The sequence below is a fragment of the Balaenoptera physalus genome, assembly GCF_965194825.1.
Source record: "Balaenoptera physalus genome assembly, chromosome: 6".
NCBI lineage: Eukaryota > Metazoa > Chordata > Mammalia > Artiodactyla > Balaenopteridae > Balaenoptera > Balaenoptera physalus.
Window position 1 is genome coordinate 138,540,547 of NC_138885.1, and position 15,638 is coordinate 138,556,184.

At 47.9% G+C, this 15,638-nt stretch overlaps 1 protein-coding gene across 4 annotated transcripts in view; it reads left to right on the top strand.

Annotated features, from left to right (window-relative positions):
• The window catches only part of FARP2 (FERM, ARH/RhoGEF and pleckstrin domain protein 2), an 83,682-nt gene that overhangs the window by 18,295 nt on the left and 49,749 nt on the right, over positions 1 to 15,638 (top strand). For all 4 annotated transcript variants that reach the window (XM_082466494.1, XM_082466497.1, XM_082466495.1 and 1 more), the window contains exons 3-5: positions 11,585 to 11,689; positions 12,526 to 12,568; positions 13,722 to 13,800. In XM_082466494.1, coding sequence (XP_082322620.1) covers positions 11,585 to 11,689; positions 12,526 to 12,568; positions 13,722 to 13,800 — 227 coding nt within the window. The remainder of the gene's footprint in view (positions 1 to 11,584; positions 11,690 to 12,525; positions 12,569 to 13,721; positions 13,801 to 15,638) is intronic.

Below are 15,638 nucleotides of genomic sequence, written 5' to 3' on the forward strand. Positions count from 1 at the left end.
GTGCGGGCTTCTCATTGCGGTGGCTTCTCTTGTTGCGGAGCACGGGCTCTAGGCGCGCGGGCTTCAGTAGTTGTGGCACGCAGGCTAAGTAGTTGTGGCTCATGGGCCCTGGAGCACAGGCAGTAGTTGTGGCACATGGGCTTCATTGCTCCGTGGCATGTGGGATCTTCCCAGACCAGGGCTCGAACCCGTGTCCCCTGCATTGGCAGGCGGATTCTTAACCACTGTGCCACCAGGGAATTCCCTAGAATATATTTTTTAAAACAACTCTCACAACTCAATAATAACAGACAAGTAACCCAGTTTACACTGTTGCCCAGGGTCACATGGCCAGAAAGCAGGCACCCGGGAACTCACGCTGTTCTCTTCTCTTCTCTTTCCAGAGCTCCTGTTTCTCTACTTTGTGCTCCTGTATTACAGAGGCAGTTGCTTTATTAACTGTTTTCTAACTTCATGATGAAATTTTGGCCACAGTTTCATCTGCTAAGAGGCAGCATTTTTCTGCTAAGTGTTCATCTGACTTTTTTTTTCTGTTTTTTTCCCCCTCCTTTTATCTTGAATGTGTTTCAATATTTGCAGGATCGTTCTATTTTGGTCACCCATCTTTGAAGCAGTTCAGCTGTTCATGGATTAGCTATTTTAAGGGGGTCTTGTATGAGTGACTGGTTGTAGAGTCGTGGACATTTGGCATTTATGTAAGACCTAAGGCTTGGGGGTGACTCAGTTCACCCCTCATTTTCAGTCAGCCGAAAGCAGCAGCTGGCCTGGCTCTTTGCAGGGCGGTCTTTCACCCTGTCCTGCGTGTGCCTCATCTGGCTCCGCCTCCTGTGCATCTCCAAGCCAGACGGGCCGGGTTTGGAGTCTGCCACCGCCGCCTCTTCCCCTCCTTTTTGCAAACAAGGGGTGTAGGTTTCACCCCCCAAGCTGTGCCCATCGCGTGGCTTAGTGCTCTGTGAGGCTTTCTGCTGAAACCTGTGCCCTGGCGTCTTGTCGCGCGTCGTGCCACAGCCTCCCACGCCCTCGGGCTGGCTCTGCTGCTGGCGCGCCTCCCACCTGTGGGAGCTGTGAGTCAGGGTTTAGCAGTTTCCTAGTTTTGCTGGAAATGGACTTTACATTTTTGTTTCTTATCTTCTTTCTTGGTTTTCAGTGATTCCAGCAAGAGATTGAGGAAGTGACGGTCTACACCGCGTCCTCGGAAGAGTCACTGAGCACCCCGCCCCCCATCCCCGCCCCCTCCTTGTCGCCCCCTCCTTGTCGCCCCCTCCTTGTCGCCCCCTCCTTGTCGCCCCCTCCTTGTCGCCCCCTCCTGTGTCGCCCCCTCCTGGGATTCCTCTTAGACACGTTTGTGGCTCCCGATTCACGTTCCTGAGTCTGAACGCTGCTTTCATTACTCCATCTCGAGAGGAATGCCTCCATTTACCGTCCACACCCGTGCAGGTGCACGTCTTACCCGTTCAGTTCAGGCCTCCTGTTGACCTTTAATTTCTGGAGTTATCTTTTTATTTCCTCCTTTTAGTCTTTAGTTGCTGTTTTTCTTTCTTCGAAATCTTCTCATTTTATGAATACATTGACCTGTTCCATTGGCCTTTCTGAGGATCTTCGTGTTTTTTTTTAATGACGTCGTTTCGGTTTTGGTTACCACATCCGCTCCGTCCATCGGGAATTCATCTGTCTGCTTTCCAGGTCGACGCATCTATTTCAGGAGTTTGGTGTTAAGCCTCTGCTCATTCCTGGTTGTCTGTGTATTTTTGCAGATGAAGGTTCAGACTGCTTGGTATCGGTTCCAGTGACCTTTTTAAAGGCGCAGTTTGATTTTGTAGGCAGGCTCCCCTCTGCAGGGCCCTGGCTGGGGAGCAGGCAGTCTCCACAGGTGCACACACGTCAGGGCCGGCAAGCCAACCGGACCCTTCTGTTGACGAGGACGAAAGAAGGGAATCACCCGAGAGACTGGCTGCTCCAGGAGATTCACCGCCAAGACACACCCTCCGTTTTATTTTTCCCTGATGCTGCGTTAAAGACAAGGAATAAAAATAGTAGTGGGTTGATCGCCCAACTACCAAACCTAAAGTAGCAGGTTGCTTCCTTGGCTGCCACCGTGGGACGTAAGCTACGTAAGGACGTGGTGGGGACGTGCGGCCTCGTTCACCCGGGTCAGCCAGGTCACCAGCGCCCTCGCTCTGGTGGGAGGAGACGGGTGGTCCTTCCCCGAGCTGGGGGGGGGGGGGGGTTCCCGTCTCTCTCCTTCTGTGCTCACACCTCAGCCCCTCCCCACTCCACAGGGTCTTGTGAAGATGCTCCCCACCGGTTCTGCTTCTCTGCCGTCGCCCCTCCCCCGCTGGTGAGAGCACCCCGCAGGACAGACGTCCGCGTGACCCTCTGTCTAAGGCTCACTGTTCCGCGTTTAAGCCTCATCTGGCCACGAGCTTCTGCCGCCGTCACGTCGCGGCTGTTGTGCTAACCGTGTGCGTTTGGACGAGCTGCAGGAGGCTTGCTGTGGATTGGGCTTTTCCCCCAGTTCTGGAGCCCTCTCCCGCCTAGGCCGTGCACGCCGTGGGCGTCGTCCAGGGTCTGCGAGCCGCGTTATTCACGGTCCGGGTCAGGAGACAGAATACACCTGCCCTGTGAACTGGGAAATGCAACAGTTGATAACTGGTCACTGACAGTAACTACGAAGCGGGGAGGGTGCCCCGCGGGATGCGGAGCAGGAAGTGCAGTCAGCTGCCGCCGCCCCCAAGCCCACGGCTCAGACCAAGGGCCCCGGGAACAGGCTGCGGGCAGGAGCTGCCCAGCGGCGGGACCGGAGCTTGAGGGAGAGTCGCTGCTGGGCCTCCTGCACAGGCCAGCAGCTGTGAGCCCAGAGCCCAGAAGCAGCGAGAGAGGCCCTCTCTTCCTGTGCTGTCTCCAGCTGGTCAGAGAGAAATGTCTGCAGGTCCTGTTCCAGGGTCACAAAGCCACAAAGAAGGGTGGGCTTGGAGCAGAAGGGCAATACAGGGATAACTAGCTCACCCGTACTAACAGGTTCTTACTTGGGGATTTAAGCTGTCCTGTTTTCCTCGAGTAGTTTCGGAGAAGCTATTGTAAGAGGAGCTGGGGCACCAGTGGATCCACGGATGTGTGAGCTCATTTGGTGCCCACGTCCCGTGGTCAAGGTGATCTCTGTCTGAGGACGCTGAGTCCCCTGCCTGATAAGCAGACGTAGCAGTGATGTCTTCACGTCCTCCACCTTCACACAACTCCTGTGGCCTTCAGCGCAGGAGGGAGTGGATCTCTGGTTATACAGCATTTGAGGAATATGCGAGAATCTCAGACTTGAGCGTGAGCCAGAGTGAGGGGGAAATGCCCGTCAGAAACGCGGGTGACCTTTCAGAGTGTCTAGAATGAATGTGGCTACAGTTTCCTCTGAGCTCGCAAGATTATCTTCATTGCACAGTGTAACATTATAAAAGGAAGTTTGGGGTTGATCTAATTATTAGACAAGAAGAATCTTAAGTCCTGAAGCTAATGGTGGAGATGTGAGTTTCGATACAGGAGCAGAGACAGGGGAGCTGTCGTTTGGCAGATGAGCTGCAAACGGGCACATGGAACAAACAAGTTGAAGGACAAAGTCAAGCGTTTTCAAGAAGGATTTTCCCACACTGCTAAGACAAAGAATAAAGAAGTACTTTGTTAGCTAAGCTTCTGTAACCCATTTCCATCCAGACAAAATTTTTAATGGTACTTTTGTCTATGTAGATTTTTAACAATATGCTTTATGTCTAAGCTTGGAGAAGAGCTCTGCCGTTGTGACCAACTGGAAAAATGGAAACACTGAACAAAACGTTTGTAACCTGTATTTTGTAGTTTGGTTATGTTATTAATGCCGTGTCTCCTCCAGCCTGGTGTTTGAAGCCCTGCCCTGGTTTGGGCTGTGAAGTCGGTCTCTCCATTGCGTCTGTTGGGGCTGCTGGTGCTCAGACGCCCTCCATGGTGGTCAGGCAGCCTCGTTCCCTCTGACCATCCGCCCCTGTGGGCACAGACCGTGCGGACTGCAGTCCGACTGATGGTCAGTGTCTGTATTTTTAGGAACAGAAGGTAAACTCTGAGTGTGGAAGACGTGAGAAGGCAGAGATGGACATGTGACAGATACAAGGGATGCAGGACAGAGCTGCCGTATTTCACTAGCTAAGTCCTAGTCGAGATGCTTCTGTAAAAATTAAGAGGAATGAACCTGTGGAAAATCATCTTGGCGAGTCATGTTGAAATACTCTTAAACTACACTGTAGAAAAGATAGTCCGTGTCCACGTGTTTGCATAGGCGTTGACAGGAGGGAGGAACCACTGGCCGCCTGCGAGAAGCACGCTCCCCGGGCAGATGAAACGAGTGCCTCTTTCCAGACACGTGTCAGGAGGAGACTGAACAAACACAAGACCTGGACGGACGGTCCTCGGGGGTGGGAGCTCTCTCTGTGCACAGTTGGAAGATGTTTTGTGCAGTGCCGACACTGCTGCGCGTGTGCAGACAACGGCCCCGGCTTGTGCCAGGCGTCCCGTGGGGCAGTGTTCATACTGGTTTCGTGACATCCCCAGAAAACCCTTTCAGGGTAAGAATTATTTATTTTTCAAATGAGGAAAACCCAGGACCAGCATAGCCACCAAGCGGAAAGCCGGGATTCCAACTCCAGGTCTGTGCTCCTATGGCCGCGTGACGCAACATGTTCCTTGTGATGAAACCAAGGAGCCGGAAGGTATCTCAAGAAAATCCCTGGTTTCTCGTCCACATCAGGCAGAGGGTGACCAAGCTTGGTCAGGTCACTGTCTCTGCCGTTTTGGCGCTGATCGGGCAGCACGCCGATTCTTTTACAATTCATCATCTTGACCGTCGATGCCACTCTATATTTTTAGCTGAAATCTAAAATGTCGATTAAACTGTTTCTTCTAGTTTTGTCCTCTTTGGGTTTGGAAAATAACCGCTCAGCATCTTCCTAAAATTCTTCACACGCCCGGGAACCGTGCGTCTTGTGTCACTGCAGGGACAGAGGGCCCAAGGGCAGCCGGGAGCGGCCGGAGACCCGCAGCTCTGCCCTCCTGCTTTGCTTTCCCAATTCGCGTGTGGCCTGCGTGGTACCTCACCCACTCCTGATCCTTTTGTTTTGGATGGATTACCTTTCTGAAAGGGCCCTTGACAAACTGGACCGTGTCTGCAGGAGATTGATCAGGGGAGGATTTAGGCAAAGGCATTTTGGCCAAAGGCTGGGAACTCTTTCCAGGCAGGGCCGTCCAGCGGTGGATCCAGGTGCCTCGTGCCCTGTGTGTCCTGACGCCCCAGAGCAACTCTAGAAGGATTCATGTAAAAGGTGAAAGGTCAGCTTTCAGGAACTCCCAAGGCTGTTTGACCTCATATTTTCCTTGTGGTGACTTTTGTACCAGGGTGTCACTTGCACAGTGAGGTGTGCAGCCCTTCGTGTGCAGCTTGGTGAGCTGACATGTGTGCACGTGCCCCCCACCCCCGGTGGAGATGGACCACAGGCTCCCTTGTGCCCCCGCCAGCCACTTACAGCCCCCAAATAGCTGCTGTTTGGATCTTTAGGACTATAAAATGGTTTTGCCAGATGCTCAGTTTGGTCCAGAGACAGTCATGCGGTGTGTGCGCTGACGTTTATCGGTAACCAGTGTTGCTGCCTGAAGCAGTGGTCTCTTTTTTCCATCACTGGGTCACATTCCATCGTGTCAACAAACCGTATATCGTTTATCCATCCAGTTTGACGTTTCAGCTCTTGGCAGTTTTTGCCTGTAAGTGAAGCTGCGGTGAACGTTCTCAAACATGTGTTTTGCTGTACGTAAGCGCGCACTTCTGTTCAGCGTACCCCGGGACTGGACTGCGCGGCCGTAGGGCAGGTCTGGCCGCCGCTTTCCCCAGGGGACCTGCAGAGCTGCTCCCCCGCCAGCCTGGGCGCGGCCTCCGTGCGGTGCCCCACGTTCTCGCCAGCGTCAGTACTGCCCGCCCTCTTATTCTTAGCTTCCTGGAGGGCGTCTGGTTGAGCACGTGTTTCCCTGACCTCATATTGCGCAGCTTTTCTTACTGTTTATTGGCCATTTAGATAATGCTCTTTTGAAAGTGCCTGTTCAGGTGTTTCTGCCCACTTCTGTTTAACTGGACTGTCTGCCTTTTCCTTATGATTTGTAGATCTTTAAATATGTGTTGGCTTCATGACCTTTGTTGGACTTTTGTATTGCACATATTTTCTAGTTTGTGACTTCCCGTTTTCCTGTCTTAACAGTGTCTTCTGATGTACAGAAGTTTCTGATTTTCAGGTGGTCCGTTTTTCAGACATTCTTTTGTGGTTAAGTCACATGGTTCAATTCTCTGGAACCAACAACCGTTCCTAGTTAACTGCCCCTTCAGAGAGAGTCTGTGCGTTTACCTACAGTACACATGTGCATATTTATAGATTTATATCTATATTTATATCCCCCCATGCAGTGGTGGTGTGTGCGTTGTTCAGCACCCAGATTTTTTATCCTAACAGTTTACCTTGGCGGTCTTTTCACTTTAGTGCAGAGAGAACAGCCTTAGTCTACCCGCCTCGAGTGTCACTGGATTTGCTGCAGTTTAGCAGCCTGTCCTGTGCTGCAGATTTAGGGTATGGTTAATTGTCTGCTATTAGAAGCGTTATTGTGACAAATGTTGTTCTATATGCATGGCTTTGCACCTGTGAAATACTTTTTTTTGTTTTTTTTGGCCGTGCCACGTGGCTTCCAGGAACTTAGTTCCCCCACCAGGGATTGAACCCGGGCCCTCGGCAGTGAGAGCGCAGAGTTCTAAGCACTGGACCGCCAAGGAATCCCCTGAAATACTGTTTAGAAGTGGGGTTTTTAAAAGCATGGTGTGGACATTTAAATTTTGGTAGGTAGCTCCATCGTGAGCTCCACAGAGGCGGTCCCAGTTTGCTCCCATGGTCCCACAGGGGGTGCCTGTTTGCTATGCTTCCTGACACGGCGCTTTCAGACTCTGAGTTCTGCCCATCTGATAGACGAAAAATGGGATCTCAGTGTAGTTTTGATCTGCATATCTCTAATTATGTGTTTAAACGTCATTTAGGTTTCTGTTTTTGTGAACAGCCTGTTCTTTTGCCCATTTTTCTATTCAGTTGCAGTTTGGCATGCTTTAAAGAAATTAACCCTTTGTCTGTGCTATGAGCTATCAAAGTTTTTCCCTTGTTTGTCTTTGAAGAAGTCTTTTGACTTTACAGTGTTTCTTTCTGTGCAGAGGTTTTTATTTTTGTGTTCAGTCTCTCAAGCCTCCTATGATGGCGTTTAGCTGCTGGAGTGAACTGAAAACAGCCTCTCCCCGTGTGGAGTACAAAACAGATTTATCTCACTGCAGTACTTTGACGGGTAGATGTTTTCGTGTTTAGATATTTTATTCATCTTGAAATTATTTTGCCAGATACGGGTACAGCCTAGTTTTTTCCAGATGGATGCCTAATAATATTTATTGAATAATCTGTTTTCCTCTCACTGATTGATTTGAAATGTCACTGTTACCAGCCACTCCCCTATTTTATGTGTTTGGGTATATTTCTGCACCTCCTGCTCTGTTCCGTTGATTTGTCTGTGTGGGCGTGCACCAGTACCAAATGTTTTAATTACTGTAGTTTTTCAACAGTTTGACTATCTGCTAGGGCTCATCCTCTCTTAATTTTCTTTTTCAGAATTTTCCTGACCATTCTTGCATTTTAAAAAATACATCAACTGTAGAATCAGCCTCTCAGGCTCCTTAAAGAATCCTCTTGGTGCTTTTATTAGGGCCGCATGGGGTCTGTGGATTAATGGAAGGAAGCTTGCCGGCTCCGCGGGTGTGTCTCTCCAAGAAGGTGGCGCCATCCACTTCTGCCCCTTGTTCAGTCTCCTGGCAGTGTTTTTAAAATTTTCCCCGTAAGGCTTTCTTTTATTGTAAGTTTATTCCAAGATATTTCAGTTTTTTCATTGCTGTTACAAATGTGGTTGTTTCTTCCTCTCTATCCTGAAAAGGCTGTTGATACCCGTATAATAATTTTCCCCCATCACCTAACTGAATTTCATCTTTTTTATAATAGTTTTCTAGTTGATGTTCTTGGATTTTCAAAGTACAGTATCATACCTGCAAGTAATGACACCTTGCTTCCTCTTTTCCAGTTTTTTTGCCTCCCGTGCCTTCCTGTTTCGGTGCTGGCGTTTCGTTAGTGATGGAATGTGCGGTTCGGGGCAGCAACCCCGTCTTGCTGGATGTTAGGGAATCATGCCTCTCTTCCTATTTTATTAAGAATTGAATTTTATCAGTTGCCTTCTCAGAATCTCAGATTCTGGGAATAACCATAGGATATTTTTCTGCAGGTCTGTTGAAAAGATGTAATGTTAAATGTCCTAATAGTATATTGAATTATCCTCTCTCTTTTGAATAATTTTACTTGGTTATGATGTGTCACCCTTTCTGTTTTTGCCAGATTATGTTTGCTGATATTTTCATTGACATCCATAAATAGGAATCTTTCTGTTGGGGGATGTGTGTGTATATGTGGATTTGTTTGGAGTTTGGGGGTTCTTTTCCATAAAACAAATTTAAGGGATTCCCTCCCCCCCGCCCCCCGCCCCGCCATCTGTGTCACCTTGGATTAATTTAAATAACTTTGGAAATGTCTGTGCCTTCATGGTTTGTGAAGACACCTGTTTCTGATGGTTTTTTGTGGGAATTGATTATGTATTTCAGGGCACACGGAGAATACAGAATTCTTTTTGTTACCTGAACATAGGCTAGTAATTGACTTGGAAAACTTTTTTACTTTAGTAAAATTTATTCCAATTCAGGAAGTTAAATATATATAGTTGTCCATTCAGGTCTGTGTATATGTGTGTATCATACGTGAGCATTTATATATGCATATCCCCACGTGTGTTTGTGTGTGTCCGTATGTGTATCCATGCATGTGTGTATGTATGTGTCCGTTCTTGTGTGCATCATACATGTATGTGTTTTCGTGTATCTGTAAATATGTGTGTACATATGTGCATATACATACAAATACATGTGTAACTCATGTGCTTTGTGCCCCGAGTTACAGCCCCTGCCCTGGGTGTTGGGCGGTGCCAGGCAGCAGTGTGTCGTGAGCGACCTCGTGTTGCACATGTGCCGTGGTCAGTGCTCGTAGTCCCACTGGGCCGGTCCCAGAGCAGAGCTCAGGCCGCGCTCACTGCAGGTGGAGGGCTGGCCGGCGGGTAGCTGGGGTCGGGGCGGGGGGGGGCTCGGGTAAGGCTGTGCCGCCTCCTGTCCGGCCGCAGACGGGGTGGGGAGCCCAGGGCGGGTGAGAACCAGCCTCAGTGCCACCATTGCCGTGTCCGGGGGTCACATGATGTGGCTGCTGGGGGAGCTGACAGAGGTCAAGGGCACCTTAGCGGGTTCTCAGAGGACACGCCCCCTGGAGGCCGACCGGACAGGGAGGGGTGCACCCAGCCCTGGGTGGGGGCTGAGGGTGAGGCTGGGGTGTCCTGGCCCGTCCTGGGGGAGGGGTGACGTGGCTTCGAGAGGACTTCTAGGGGGGTCAGACACCCAGGGGTCGTGGGGTCAGGGGTGGGTTGCAGCAAAATCCGTGATTTCTGACTGGTTAACCACGGAGGGGCCCCGGTGTGGGCGGTCCCTGCGGTGACACGGGGCCTGCAGGGCACTGCACGGCCTCCCCAGCACCCACTCTGTCACAGGGAGCTCTCCCGTGGTGCTCTTAGGGACGACGTCATAGGAACGGAGCCCAGCAAGACCTGCGAATCTGTTCTCTACTAAGTGTGTTTATTTTCAGCGTGAGATCACGCGGTAGCTCACCTTACGTCCTGACGAGGTGCTCGCTGTGCTCTGTGGTTCTCTGCGAGCCTCCCTGTTAGGACGGAGGGCGGGTTTTTATCCCTTCAAATAACAGTTCTCATTTCAGGAGCCTCAACACTTCCTGAGCCCACGGAGAGAAGAGCTGGTGGTTAAATAGCGGACGTTTCCCTCCCCACCCACTTGTGTATGTTATATTTTAATTGTGAAAATAACATGTCTACTGATGAAAAATTTAGACATTAATGACTAAGACAAGTTCATAATTGAGGTGAAAGTGAAAGTCCTCTTCCCAGTCCCCCACCTCTGTCCAGTCCCTTAGAGACACGGCGCGCAGCCTTCCAGACCTGTTTCTGCTGTGTGTTAACAGAGGGTGTGTTTTATGAAAGGGAATCATGCTGTGTAGAAGTGGAAACCTTTCTTCTTGACTCAACTGTAGTCTTGACTTTATTCTGTGATGGTCCATACAGAATTTCTGTGTTCTTTTTAAGGGATGCGTAATTTCTAATGAGGGATATGCCATTACTCATTTTGCCAGTTCTTTGCTAGTTTGTCCTTGGTGTTTAGCTCTGTGCAGCTGTTTTGGACTATCTGTAGGAGGAAGTAGAAGCGGAGTTGCTGTGGCAAAGGTACATGTATACACTTCAGGCTGGAAGGTGTTTTCACAGTATCGTGGCAGGTGTGTGGCTGTCTTCCCATGGCCACGCCACGCACTCTTGACATCATCATAACCTCTTTGATGGGTGAAAAGTGACACCTCACTGTTTTAATCTATTTTATTACTAGAGAGCTTGAGTACCTTTTGGGGTTTTTTGTTTGTTTGTTTTTGTTTTTTTTAATATTTATTTAGGCTGCGCCGGGTCTTAGTTGTGGCATGCAGACTCTTAGTTGCGGTATGCGGACTCTTAATTGTGGCCTGTGGGCTCTTAGTTGCAGCATGCGTGTGGGATCTAGTTCCCCGACCAGGAGTCAAACCTGGGGCCCTCTGCATTGGGAGTGTGGAGTCTTACCCACTGGACCACCAGGGAAGTCCCTTGAGTACCTTTTTGTATGCCTAAAGCCATTTGTATTTCTTCATAAGAACAGCGTGAGACATAAGTTATAATTTTTTCAGCATGATTCTAGATTGTAACTTTGTTCAGTGTCTTTCTATTCAGAAATTTTCCATTTCTGCTTAATCGGATCTATCAATCTTTCCTTTATGCTCCGCTTAGGGGGCGGTACTCAGCCCGAGAGTATGGAAGCATTCTCCTGTGCCTTTAGTCCCCTGGAATTTATCTTTGTGAACAGAGCGGAGGGCCGACTCCCCACCTGGTTTGTTGCCTAGTTCATGCTCTCCTCCCTGTGGGAAAGGCTGCCAGACACTAAGTTATCCACGGGATCTCATGCCAACATGGACCACGAGACTCACCTTTTTAGTAAATGTCAGAACTGTCTGATAAAATGTTTACTGAGGCTAAAAATGGTTCCTGCAACCTTAAAGTTACAAAGAAATGTGACTCCACACACTCTGAGAATGTAAAATTGAGGAGTTTTTAGCTGTATTTAGGCGTCAGTTTCTGAGCACAAAGAGCCTCAGGTTCATCTGTTCGCTTCGTGACAGTTTGTGCGCCTCGTCAGAAGGGAGAGCGAAGCAAGAAGTTAAATATAATAAAGTTGTACGTGTGGGAAGGGACTTTATGCCGCAGTGTTCGTAAATCTTTGTTGTCTGAAGTCATGTAACCCTCCTCGTGTTTTTTCTCGTCTGTCTCACCACAGCCTAAATGCGATGGCCAGGTGTTACTGACCCAGGTGTGGAAGCGCTTGAATCTGATAGAATGTGACTACTTCGGCTTGGAGTTTCAAAACGCCCAGTCCTGCTGGGTATGTGCTTCTCATCTGTTTTTGGAAATAGGCTCTAGGTGGGCTGCGGGTGCTTACGATGATGCATCCGTGCATCCGGGCCAGAGACCACTGAGGACCTCCTGGAATGATACAAGCAGGGCACGTTGTTATTATCAAAGCTGTGCTATTAGTTTATTTACAACTGTAGGGAATATATTTGCCTTCTACCTAAGCCTGAATTGGCATCCCCCCTAATTTTTTTCAATCTACTAACACATGTGCCAAGGAAATCCTTTCTTCATAAGTTGTAAAAGCAACTAGAGTATATCGTGTGTGATAATCATTTCAAGAGTGGATTTTGAGCAAACTGCTTTACTAAACTGGTTATGCCTCATTTTACTTGAGAGGTGAACCGTAAAAGTGTGGAACTTTAATATTTACAGGTGGAACTGTTTTAAAGAAACCAAATGAACCCATTAGTTGGAAAAGCACGTCAGCATCGTAGAGCCCCTTCTACCCCTGTCGCTCAGGAACCCTCTCATCAGCTCGCTGTTTACAAAGGCAGCGGGTGCCCGATATTTGCCTGGTCTTAACGGATACCGGCCCCAGCACACACACACACACAGCTCTGGGTGCCCGTCCTGTGCACAGCGACAGCAGCCTCTGTGACTTGGGGCGGTTCACGGCATCCTGTCCTATGCCTCCCACAGCGTGCTCTGTTATGTCAGGATTCGATGTGTGTCTAAGAGCAGCAGGGCCAAAATACTCCTGCCTTAAATATCTCCCTTAATTATAAATATTTGTGTTTTGTAACATTCTTATTAAATAGAGAAATAATTTAATGGATTTGATATCTTTTCTTACATCCTCTTTAGATCTGGCTTGAACCTATGAAACCCATCGTTAGACAAGTACAAAGTAAGTCCTTTTCTTAACTCTTTAAAACTCTGCTCATTTAAGATGCTTTGTCCTTGACTGTTCAAATTCAAGGCACGTTCAGATGATCATGGTCGTCACCACTCTGGGCAGCAGCGAAGTGACACCAGCAGCAGGTGAACTTGGAGGTCACTTTGCTGCTTAGCTTTAAATTGTAAGACGTGGAGGGTGGGGCGTCATTTAACTCAGGTAGTTCTCAGTTACTTGCCTCTAATTTGGAAGACATAGGATATGCTGCTCGGTATTGCCTTCATTTTTCGCCAATACGCAAAAATAAGTGTGCAGTTTCTAAGTTATGAAAAGACATACGGGGTGAAATCTCTGGTCATCTGAATTCACCTGTAAGTTTTTTAGGACTAAATTGAGGAGAAGAGGTTGTATGGAAGGAACTTTTGTTCACTGATAAGCGAAGGCCGTTTCGGTTGCCATAGCATTTTAGCAAAACAGTTCCTCTTTTCTTGTGGTGGAAATCACATGGCTGTGTTATTATAAAATTTCAATAAAGCTAAAATACTCAGATAAGCTAATATCCTACACTTATTCTTTACAGTAATCAGGTTGTTCTAGTTCAGTATAGTGAATGATAACATTTTTCTTTCACTAAAGTATATAAGGATTTCAAAAATAATGGCCTTTTTATTATTATTAATTTTTTTTTGGCCTTGCCACATGGCTTACGAGATCTCATTTCCCCAACCAGGGATCATACCCAGGCCCTGGCAGTGAAAGCCCAGAGTCCTAACCACTAGGCCACCAGGGAACTCCCAGGCTTTTAAAATTATTACTATGACTAATAGTATAAACACCTTAATTTTTTAAATCACTTTTTTATTCCTAAAATATAAAGAAGAATACATTTTAAGATTTTAATGTGCAGTTTCCTGCTTGTTTTTAGGGTTTCTTTTAGTAATCTCTACATAAAGCAAAAGTTTTCAATTTTTTCTTTGCTATATGTGACTGGTACTTAGGACTAACAATTTCACGCAGAGGAAATTTCTTAACATCCTCTTACTTGAAAAGATTTGCTTTAACAGTCCATTTGAAAGCACTAGCTCAATCACACCAGAATATGCAGAAAGATAGCAAATACAGAGTGTGACCTTATTTGTGGACTTTAAAATTTTTCTTTTTATAGGGCCAAAGAATACAGTGCTTCGCCTAGCAGTGAAATTTTTCCCACCTGATCCTGGTCAGTTGCAAGAAGAATATACACGGTAAAGAGCTTGACTGACCCAGAGCCCTGCCGTGGGCAGGGTCCTGCTTCACCTGTGTCCCCAACAGCACCTGTGCTTTACCTAAGCACCTGGTCAGGGTTGTTTATTCAAAGAATGAGCCTAGTGTCTGTGTCAGAGCTGTAACCAAGATGTCATAGTTTTGCATTTTCACTCTTGCACAGACACAAATGCAAATAGGGTTTGGAAGAAAGGTTATGGCACAAATTTGAGAATTAAAAATGGCGTTTGAGGGTACTGCTGAACAGATATTCTCCAAACGAGCATAGATCTATGCCTGTGCATGAAGTCGGTAGGACTTACGCCCATTCCTTTCCTTTTTTATCAACAAAATACACTTAATTGGGACTGTCCTTATGAATATATGGAGCAGAAATACTTTAGGTGATTTCTTTTGTGCTACTCTTCTAAATTCACGATTGATTCTTTGAAAGAAAATGTTTGCAGTTGTTTCATCTGGGCAATAAGATTATGGAAGTGGTTTTTTTCCTTGTGTTTTATGTACTGATTTTATCATGAGGAATAAAGCAAAAACCTAAAAATGAACTCAAAACCCGGAGTCAGAAGTTAGGTAAGAGAGGGCTATGATGATGGTGCAGTAGTAACAGAATAGCCTCCTGACCACACGTGGGTTCATACCTGGATCCTCAGAGTCGTAGAAGTAACAGAATAGCCTCCTGACCACACGTGGGTTCATACCTGGATCCTCAGAGCCGTAGAAGTAACAGAATAGCCTCCTGACCACACGTGGGTTCATACCTGGATCCTCAGAGTCGTAGAAGTAACAGAATAGCCTCCTGACCACACGTGGGTTCATACCTGGATCCTCAGAGTCGTAGAAGTAACAGAATAGCCTCCTGACCACACGTGGGTTCATACCTGGATCCTCAGGGTCGTAGAAGTAACAGAATAGCCTCCTGACCACACGTGGGTTCATACCTGGATCCTCAGGGTCGTAGAAGTAACAGAATAGCCTCCTGACCACACGTGGGTTCTTACCTGGATCCTCAGGGTCGTAGAAGTAACAGAATAGCCTCCTGACCACACGTGGGTTCATACCTGGATCCTCAGATGCAGTAGTAACAGAATAGCCTCCTGACCACACGTGGGTTCATACCTGGATCCTCAGATGCAGTAGTAACAGAATAGCCTCCTGACCACACGTGGGTTCATACCTGGATCCTCAGATGCAGTAGTAACAGAATAGCCTCCTGACCACACGTGGGTTCATACCTGGATCCTCAGAGTCGCAGAAGTAACAGAACAGCCTCCTGACCACACGTGGGTTCATACCTGGATCCTCAGATGCAGTAGTAACAGAATAGCCTCCTGACCACACGTGGGTTCGTACCTGGATCCTCAGGGTCGTAGAAGTAGCAGAATAGCCTCCTGACCACACGTGGGTTCATACCTGGATCCTCAGATGCAGTAGTAACAGAATAGCCTCCTGACCACACGTGGGTTCGTACCTGGATCCTCAGGGCCGTAGAAGTAACAGAATAGCCTCCTGACCACACGTGGGTTCATACCTGGATCCTCAGATGCAGTAGTAACAGAATAGCCTCCTGACCACACGTGGGTTCATACCTGGATCCTCAGATGCAGTAGTAACAGAATAGCCTCCTGACCACATGTGGGTTCATACCTGGATCCTCAGAGTCGTAGAAGTAACAGAATAGCCTCCTGACCACACGTGGGTTCATACCTGGATCCTCAGGGTCGTAGAAGTAACAGAATAGCCTCCTGACCACACGTGGGTTCATACCTGGATCCTCAGATGCAGTAGTAACAGAATAGCCTCCTGACCACACGTGGGTTCA